At 41.8% G+C, this 10,114-nt stretch overlaps 1 protein-coding gene across 2 annotated transcripts; it reads right to left on the bottom strand.

The window, feature by feature from the left end:
- Positions 1 to 212: 212 nt before the first annotated feature.
- asb1 (ankyrin repeat and SOCS box containing 1) lies at positions 213 to 7,042 on the bottom strand. Of its 2 annotated transcripts, none has more exons than XM_084363086.1 (5): positions 6,685 to 7,042; positions 5,232 to 5,370; positions 4,346 to 4,651; positions 2,660 to 3,042; positions 213 to 2,434 (listed from the first exon to the last, which is right to left on the bottom strand). In XM_084363086.1, exons 1-5 carry the CDS (start codon positions 6,779 to 6,781, stop codon positions 2,304 to 2,306), a joined length of 1,056 nt encoding a protein of 351 aa, XP_084219212.1. In that variant the 5' UTR covers positions 6,782 to 7,042; the 3' UTR covers positions 213 to 2,303. The 2 variants fall into 2 exon arrangements, with proteins under 2 accessions (XP_084219212.1, XP_084219213.1); XM_084363087.1 differs by having other exon boundaries at positions 4,346 to 4,648; positions 6,685 to 7,041.
- Between the last annotated feature and the right edge of the window lie 3,072 nt (positions 7,043 to 10,114).

Raw genomic sequence — 10,114 nt, forward strand, 5'->3', positions numbered from 1 at the left:
ATTCTGCCCATGACATTGGCTCGGATCATTTGGACGAGAACAGATGTTGGAAGAGGTTGTGAGGAACAATTCTCTCATGGTCGCTGAAGATGACTAACAGAACAGGAAGCATGGAAAGTGATCTTACTTTTAAAGAATTGCTCTGCTTTCTGGTGATATGGAAGCACTCCTGTGTAGCTTTTAGATGATGAAAAAAAACGTACAAGAGAGGATAGAAGTATTGCACTTTTACTGTATGCAAATAAAGATATACGATGCAAAATGCACAGATAATTCATGTTGACCAGTTAACAACAAAAACGAAACAAAAGTCTGCAAGAGACATGCACAGCAGACTCACAGAGAAGGCAGCTTTCTTGGTAATTACTATTCATCATAAATACATTTCAGTCACAGAGAGTATTCTTAAATAATCAGTACACGTTTCTACAAAAACTCCTTCATAGTTTTTTTTAAGGTGGTATTTACATTAGTAATTATAACCAAACCTTAAAAGGTGCAATAGGTAAGAAGTGGCCACCTGTCTAATTCACACAAATTGGGGGCAGCATATCATCAAAGTAACCACTAGCTGCTGCTAACTGTAGTTGTTGTTGGCTAGCTAGCTATGCAGCTAGTAATCCTATTAGTTAACTCTGCCGGGACCGGGAGCTTTGAGCTTTGAGCTTTGAGTGTTGGAGTGCAGGGAGGAGTAAGATTTCAGGCCCGGGGCGGTGGGGACACAGTGTGGAATGCTGGCGGGGAGCAACGCTGGAATTTGCCAACAGAACCGGTGCCAGAAACCAAGCAACCAGACAGAACCGGCCTCAGCAGCCTCCCAGTGAACACAGCCGGACCGGCCAGTCTGACAACAGGTGATACAGAGGTGATTTACAGCAGCTCTGACCAGGCCTCTATTTGAATTTGTATACTCAAATTCTGACATATTGCTCCTTTAAATGTTTCTCCATCTCCAGTGTTTCAGTCAAGATCCGTGATCTTTAATTGCTCATTTTCAGCTTCAATTTTCCCATCTTTTATTTTTATTATTTTATCTTTAGTATTTCTAGTCTGATCAATCTCTGAGGCCTTTTTCCAAAACTCACTGTTAAGGCATACGGTTACAGAAGAATCTATGGCTAAAAGAGAAATGTAAACACAGAACAACAGTGTTGGAAGTCTGCTAACCCACAGTCCAGCCCATACGTTACCAGTCTGGTCTAGGGCACTTTTTTATCCTTTCACTTGACACTTGATTACTCATAATGTACAGGAAGTGACCTACATTATAAACCACCAACTGTAAAAAAGTATGGCCACCTTTCTGGTCTGAAAGTTGTAGCCAATTAAAATGTGCTTTAATCCTGCAGTCTTTCTAATGGCCACAAGGGGGGGAGATTCTAGTGGTTTCAAAAAGAAGTCTGATTCTATGTGAGCTTATGAGAAAATAAACCTACTTCTCACTTGATTTATGACCTCAGTAAACAGTTTCCTAATGATTTTATGGTCTCGATCTCTAGTTTCAAATCTTCTTTAACAAAGTGTAAGGTTCATTTTGTAAATTATGGTCCCATTTAGAGTAAAATGGATGATAAAGCAGGGTATGCTTTAGGGCGTGGCTACCTTGTGATTAACTAGTTGCTACCACAGCATTTCAATCAGGATATCATGAACCTCTTGTCCAAATATGGTCGCTTTCGGCTCCAAGAAAACAACATGGCAACGGCCACAATGCCAAACTCGAGGCTTCATAACTGTAGCCCACAAACCAATGGGTGACGTCACAGTGGGTTTACACTTAAGACTATGTTGCTTCACTCTGCATTCACTCTGGCTGAGAGTTGGTAAAAGGCCTAAAAATCCAATGAAACAGCTGAATGAGCAATTTAAGGAGCCGGATCTGTGTAATATTCCTCTGCCTCCGAACAGGATATTTTAAAACATGGCTTTATAAGTGATTGCTTCAAACCAAATGACGTTCGCACTGTGGTTCTAAGCTGAAAAGTGCTACTGAAGCAGGACCTGAACACATCCCGGTGATTTGGGAAGTCACCAGGCAAACGATTAGGATGCACACATAGTTTTCACACATAGTCACTCTAAGGCTTCTCTGATAAGTTAAGAAGCATTTCAATAAATCGTTTCAGTAAATGGAAGATAGGAGTGTCACATAACTTAAAACCTTTGAAAAAAATATCAATAACTGTTCAATATTAGAAAATCATAAGCAATTAGCAAATTGTGTGTTCACAAAAATGCTTTATCTTCGGGATTGACATGGGGTTGACTGAGGTTTGGGTTGGATGAGTAGAGGTGGATGGTTGTCAGTTTTGGTGAAGCAGGAAGTTCTTGATGGGTTGTGGTAGTGGTAACGTGGGTATATGGTTCAGACGATGTTTGCCCATCGCTTTGCGGATCCTGATGCGACACACGTGTGTCAGCCTACGAGGGCATCCTGAGAGGAGACAAAGAGAAGGCAGCTGCAGCAGAATCATACTACAGATTCAGGTAAACCATGAATACAGGGACCAGTTCATTTATCACACATAAAAATCTAATGTTGGTCAGTACTTTTATATCCTAAGTTATTTATAACCTTGAACAAACTGGCAATAAACTGGAGAAGTCAACAAGTACTACCGTGCTTCTCTAAACAACTACTGTCGATGTTTTTACTCACTCTTCGCCTCCAAGAAGACCTTGAGCGCCTCCGGATCCACCTTCCTCCGATTAGGAGCCTCCAGCTCCGACTCGTCCCAGGGCACGAGGGCCGGGTTGGCCCCGTGGTCCAGGAGCAGGTGGATAAAGGCCACCTCACATCCATGTCGCAGCACGGCATCCAGCAGGCAGGAGGCCAGGCCGCGGGTCAGAGCCTCCTGGCAGACAGGCCCAGTGTAGTTGAAATCGGGCTGAGCGCCGGCCTGGAGCATCAGCCGGAAACAGTGGAGGTGGTGGTAGGCCGCGCTGATGTAGAGCGGACACACCACCAGAGTGTTGAGGGTACGAGCGCTTAAGAGGAGCCGCGGACCCAGCTGGTGGTCCATGTCGACATCGGCATTGAACCTGGACAAAGGAAACCATGGATACAGTGAAGAATCTACATATAAACTACATATACTGCAGGGAAAATTATAAAATGAAATAATATCATTTCAGAAGACATCCTTTACGACACGTTTATGGACCAAGTTTAGCCAATAAATTGTGCAAAGACGGTATGTGTCTCGATCATGGGTTTTTAAAGTCTACAGCAGCGTTCTGTTGCAGAGTGAACATTAAAAAAGTAGTTAAAGAGTATTTAAGAGAAACAATAGGCCTCGCTCATTCCCCTAGAAATACTAGAGAAATATTAAATTACATCGATAAATAATAAATAAATATAAATAATAAATATTAAATGAGCATTGTTGTTTTTAGGTACTTATCAGTAATGTTAATGTTAGTCACAGCAACAATACGATCAATTAACTCCTTTGTGAGCTCCCCTGTTTGCGCGCAATGACTGATGGGTAATCCAGTCATCTGCCTGTGAAGTGATGAACAGTTGCTCAGTTCCCAGATCCCTTTGAGCTGAGCATTTTCTGCATTTTGCCTCAATCTCCTTAGTTTATTTGCTTAGTTTTGCTCAATTACTGGATGCCTCTGGGATCATCAGTATGTTATTTGATCCCACAGACACTCAATAATTGAGCCAACACACCCTGATGTTGCTCGAGACTACAAAAGGTCTGTTCTAAGGCATTTAATAGTTTCTGACTCTGGGAAAGTGTGAAAAACTGTAGAATTCCCCCAAACTCACCAAACCTCTCTAACCAAATGATATATTTTGGATATTCTTAGAGCTCTGCCTTTGATAACTGATGTAATAACTAATGAAACGTTCTTCACTTCCCTCTACTGAACCTCCCCTGAAACTTCTAAGAACCCCTGCCTTCCACTTTGAAAACCTCTGGTCTAGATCAAAACCTTGCCTTTTCAGCCGGCTCAGAGTGTTTTTCTTGTAAAATATTACTGCGTGAATTTGACTGCCATCCCATTGGAGTTGCTGTTGTTGACCTGTGGGGGAAAAAAATGTTTTTGTGCATTCGGGGAGAGATGAAAGAAGCCGATCAGGAAATAACTGAACTGCTGCCTGAAGCAGTGAAGCACATTGCATCACAAAGCCAGCGGTAGATCAAAATGCTTCGGCTGTGTTCACGAATAATAAAAAAAAGTATTATAAAAAAGAGGTTGAAGTATGGCCTGGTTTGGTGTGGACAGCACCACCTTCCTCAGTAGGAGTTTTCAGTAGTAAGAGAGGACATAAAACACAGATTATTGCCAGTGTGCTGAGGTGAAAACAGCCAGGTTTCAGACTGGTCCTCACCTGATGAGCTCCTGCAGTATATCCAGCCTTCCCACCCGTGCAGTGTGGTACAGCGGGGTGCTGCGGTGGTGCCGACTTCCGTTGGGATCGGCTCCGGCTTCGAGGAGGATCCGGACACAGTCCAGGTGACCGTTAACAACAGCTACGTAGAGAGCCGTCTGACCTTTTACATCGACTAGGTCCACCTCGGCTCCCTGGGCGATCAGGTAGGCCACGCAGGCGGCGTGTCCCGCTGTGGCTGCGATCCTCAGAGGGGTGCAGGGCAGACAGCCGCAACACCATACCGACTTCTCATTGATACGTCTGCTACCAAAGGAGAGAAGGGAGCGGTTATCAGTTGTGTCCTGGTGAAGTGTTTGATTCCCAAAACTAATCCATGTTGCACACATTGATTAAAAACACACATTTGGTTATAGCACTTTGAGGCAATGGTGATAACAGCACACAGCGTATGGCATGTGTTATGTAGTACAAGACTGTTTTATGCTAAAGATGTGCTGGGACATATTCTGCACGGCGTGTGTGTTTCTCAGGCTGTCACTCAGCAAACCCACACAGCACAGGAACCGCAAACCACTGAGTGCCACTCATGAACGTTCTGGACAAGAGCTGCCAGTTCTGCAGTGACATGGAGCCCACAGCCACTGCTGAGGGACAAAGGCTATTCTTCTGTAACAACAATACATGGTGCAAAATATTGTTGTTGTGTCAGAAGTGCAGGCGTACATGAATGAAAATAACTTCTCGTGAAACCCATTTTGTCTGACACAGTAATCTAAGAAAAACTAGACGCAGAGAAGTTGAAACGTCATCCATTACTCCCATCTCTCCAGCTTCAACCGAATCCATCAGATCTTATTGTATTAATGTTATCGATCCCTCCCACCGTTTGAAGTCTTCTTCATGCAGCAGGTTCCTCAGAGTGTCCAGATCTCCGACGTAGGCTGCGTTGTGGAGCCGCATGTCGTCCTGCTCCAGAGGCTTGTCGCAGAACTGCTCCTGGAGCCATTCCTTTAGGTTACGCCCTGCGGAGGACACGCAGATGATACAGCTACGGTCATCAAATGTACAGTAATAAACACATCTTTAAAAAAAAGCTGATGTATGCTCTGCCTGTATAAGCAATTTATTTCAGCTCCCTTGGCACAGATCTGCATGAATTTATTTGAGAATCCAGCGTTTTAGAGGTATTTTCTCGCTGCATATGATTTTGTTACATAACTGTACAAGTGTCCAAGAATATAATTACTCCCCATGTTCATGGGCAGCTCCTGAAACACTTGTGGACAGCTGGTGGTCCCTGGGCTCCTACAGTTACTGACAGGTTTAGGTACCTTTACAAAGTGAAATGCGACGATTTGCTGCAATTCCTTTTCACCTTTTGTTACAAACCAAACAATAGATTACTGTAGAGAATAATCAGCAGATTAATAATGAGAATAATCATTAGCTGCAGTCCTATATAAACTAGTCAAAACGTTTTTGAGTGTATTACTTTCTGGGATTACTTTTTCTGCTTTCTGGATTAAAAAGTGGATTTATCTTCACTCCTGTTTATCAACCTGACTGCAGCAGCGATGATTGACCTGAATGCAAAAACACAGACACACACCCTTGGTGCTTGCCGTAGTTTACGACTAATGTACAGTAAAGTAAACTGGCTGTTTTGGGCAAATAAACATTAAATTAAACCAGGGTCAAACTCGCTTCGCTGGTGATGATTACACCATTGCTGATGGAAATCTATCAGACATGACTCAGGCATGTTTTCACGAACGAGGTAATGTTACAGCTACCTTGAGTAAACATTGTTGTAAACATCTGGGATAATATAAGTACACAACTCAACAAAGGTCTAGTTATTTTTAGACATTTTGCTGCAAAATTCTTACATATTGTATCTTTAAGTAGCATTTGACTTGTAACAGTGATTTTCCGGCGTGTCATTAAAATATCTGAAATTTCCTCCTCTGCTTGTTTAACTGCATTTCATTGTGCAGGTGTTGTTGTTATTGTGTCCACCTCTTGTACCAAAGATGCTACTGGTCACCATCAGGTCCACATGCATCCATTCCAGCTCTCTCTTATTTGTAATCTATATGACAACAAAATGCAGATGCAGTGTTGGCACGACTGCAGATGTTTAATACCTCTGTAGCTGCAGTCACACTGTGGATACGGGCCACACCTTATCACATAGGAGTCACCCACAACAACAGCATCTGTCTTGTTGTTGTCATTGAACACTGAACCCTCCTCCACACACACACAGCACACGGAGGATCCCTGCTCCCACCTGGCAGGACCACAGGGATCACAGCGCGTTCGGCCGTGGTTACCTGCAGCGGTGGCCCCGGGCAGATCCGACACAGTGATGAGCGGAGGGAAAGGGGCACTGGGCGGGTCGTCCGCATCAGCTTCTGGACCGTCGGCCATGCTCCTGAAAATGTCACACCGTCAACCTGAAACCAGGAGAGATCGCTTTCCCTGAAAAACAACAGGAAACCCTCACGATCTTTAAATCAGACGAGGGACGTGAAAATAAACAAACGTGAGTGTGTTGATGACGCTCAGCTCCCTGCGCTACTTCCTGACTGCGCTCAGCTGGACGATTTAAAGGGGACGCGTCGCTTTTAATGTCTAAAGCAGTGTGGACACATGATCGTCCTCTGAACTGCTTTTAAAAGATAAACAAAATAATGACACATATTTAAATAAATGGTTAATAATGGAAAAACATGTAAAAAAAAAAGTATCTTTATTAAAGGTGCACTCTGTAGTTTTGGGGAAGACTATTAATCAGAAGAGAATATTTTTCATTTAATGATTTTTTTTTTGTATTATGCCTAAACAAACTAAATAAACAAACTCTCTTTGTTTTCATGACCAGATAAACTGAATAAACAAACTGCCCTTAAAGGACAACACAGTTTCATACTGTTTTACTTTGTTTATGTGGCGGACCCTGCCACCTTTCTAGCTTCAAACTGTTCTGGGACCTTATTTTCCTCTGAGAACAGCTTGTTTATTCAGTTATGGAAAAAATAAATATTTCTGAGTTTGTTTTATTACCTCATTAATATTGTAAATATTAAAATTATGAGTTTGAATTTCTTCTCAAAAACTACATAGTGCCCCTTTAAAAGAGGATTGTGGCAGTTATGTAGTAATGATATACACAGTAAATCAGGTACAGACACTAAATTCAATAAAAAAAAACGGGGAGGTTGCACTCGAGACTGTCCTTAATATCTATTATAAAAACACATAATGTGGCTCAGATTTATAAGTGGTGGCACTGAGTGCAGGCCACCTCCTCGAGGGTCATTTTAAAGGTCAAGGAATGTTACCAAAAGGTTTCATGATCCAAGCAAAGACGTTTGGACTCCTACATGCAGTATTTCCATGTTTCTCTGGACACAAGGAGTAGACATTCTGCTCAGCTGCTGGTTGCATGTAGTCAGGCTGGGTAACTACTAAATGCATACCTACAGTAAAAACATTTGTGGGTGGGTAACGTACACCAGAGAGGAATGCAGCCATGGCTCTGTGCTGCCTGTTGACAGATGACGGCACTGAGGCCCCGGCGGTGATCTAAAAATAAATGGACTGGTCAACAGTGCCGTGTGTCCCCATGAGTGGACAGGTTGCTAACAGACAAGGAAAATTAAAAACCATTCTGAAATTCAACGCACTGATTTAATTACACTTATGAAGGGATTCTGCTCCCATCACACAGTCAGGAATAGTACTTTAATTTAAGCAGAATATTACCAAAGTCAGATTGGAGAGGTTATTGGGTGACTCCAGACCCCTGCCATCTGTTTTTATCTACACAAAGTGAAGTTAATGTTCAAGATTGAGCTAAAAAAAAGTGATTGGACACTTCAGTTTGGCCTAACATAAGGATTAAGGGGTAACTAAAGGCAACACAAGTGAAAATGAAAGGTGTGGTCCCTCATTAGCAGCCTGATCCATTGGCTGCAAAATCAATGTGAAGAGCCATGTCATGTCTAAAGTCACTTCTTCTGTGAGGAACTCCAGTCATAAGGGAACCAAAGATGGACAATGGAGCTGTCCTTTCCTTGGACTGTGCTGGTTTTTAATCCACCTGTTGAGACTGGGGCCAGCGTCTCTGCTGAAAGCAGGTGTCCCTCCCTCCTGCACGGGGCCTTCAGCTAAATCTCATCACAAATGCTCCGTCCAAATCTCGCTTAGTAGCTTTTAAAGGGCTCCTTCCTAATAAGCTTTGTGTGTGTTGCAGCTGTTTCGTGGCTTGCCAGAGAAAAGTTGCTGCTAATGTTACTCGAGGGTCTTAAAATGGAAGTTAAATGTTTCACTTTTGTCATGTCGGCCCGAGCTTCAAAGGAAACACGTCTCGATGAGAGTGTGACTTGGCCGAGCCAGACGCCATAAGGACTTCACATGAACTTGTCAAAATCACAAACCAGGGTCATTTATCATTTTTACTCATATTGCAATCCAGACCTCTCCTTAAGTCTTCATTATTAGCTAACTTGACTTTTAGCCTTTCTCAAAGCAGCAGTCACGACTCTGCACTGACACTGAAAAACAAGATCAAAACGTCTAATATTTATTGCAACGTAACCATTTATTTCACTCCACTACAAAATTATATAATTATTTGAACTATGATACAATCTCCACATATACATAATGTACAGTTTAAAAAGAAACAGAGAATATCATACAAATAGTTTACAGTGTAAATATACCTTTCATATAAGACATGTGAACACACAGGTTCTCGCTTTTCCAGGCTTGTAAGAGTTTTAAATTTGACTTTCAAATAGGTTACAGTATATTTGATGGACTAAATATAATACTGAGATGAAAATGGAGTAAAATCAGATTAAATGACAGTTAGTTTTGAATGCTGAATCCTCAGAGGAGTATTAAAAAGACAAGTCAAAAGCATTAATAAAGATATTTTCCCTTAAACCAATGTGCTCCCTTTCTTTTTCCAAGCCTTTTTTTCTTGTAGCCACTGATGCTCATGTCTACAAAAGCCTAAACAGACAAGATTTACCAGAGAACAGCGGTACATTTTTGCTCCACTGCCAAAGAGAAATCTGTTTTTTAGTCGAACCCGACCAATGTATCCGTTGGCCGATATTGGCCTATCACAGATACAGTATATTTGCATCGGTATATACGTTGTCGGATATGAACCGATAAGAAAACATTTTTTGCAGAAAAAAAATCTTTGGGTAATTTATTATCATAAAATTCCCACTGAAGTTTACTGTTTTAGTGCCCTGATGTCATTCTGGACACTTGTGTTTATTTATATATTCTGTGCATATGAGAATATCGATACCTGAATATTTTTGCTCCCTAATAACTGTATCTGCCCCAAAACTACAGTATTGGTTGGACTGTAGTTTTTAGTACCATTTTACTAATTGTTGTATAAATTAAATATATGCGGCCTAACATTAGTAATGTCACAGAACTGATCCTTGTTCCATCAATATCATATTGGTCCCATCCCATCACTGTGAAGAGGCAATGGAAGCAGAAACCCATGTTGGGGCAGTAAATGAATGTTACGTGGGTCTGCGCAGAAAAAACTACATTATGTATCAAGAAAAATATAACAAGTTTTGATACAACTGGACAAAAACAAGTTCTAAATTGTGGTTTACATTCATCAATCCAACCAGGATGTCGCAGAAAGTATTTTTGAATAATTTCCTGTCAACACTGGCAGTCTACAGTACATCTTCTGGTAGCCAAATATGCAGG

This window comes from Pagrus pagrus, assembly GCF_965226575.1.
Source record: "Pagrus pagrus genome assembly, chromosome: 9".
Classification (NCBI taxonomy): Eukaryota; Metazoa; Chordata; class Actinopteri; order Spariformes; family Sparidae; genus Pagrus; species Pagrus pagrus.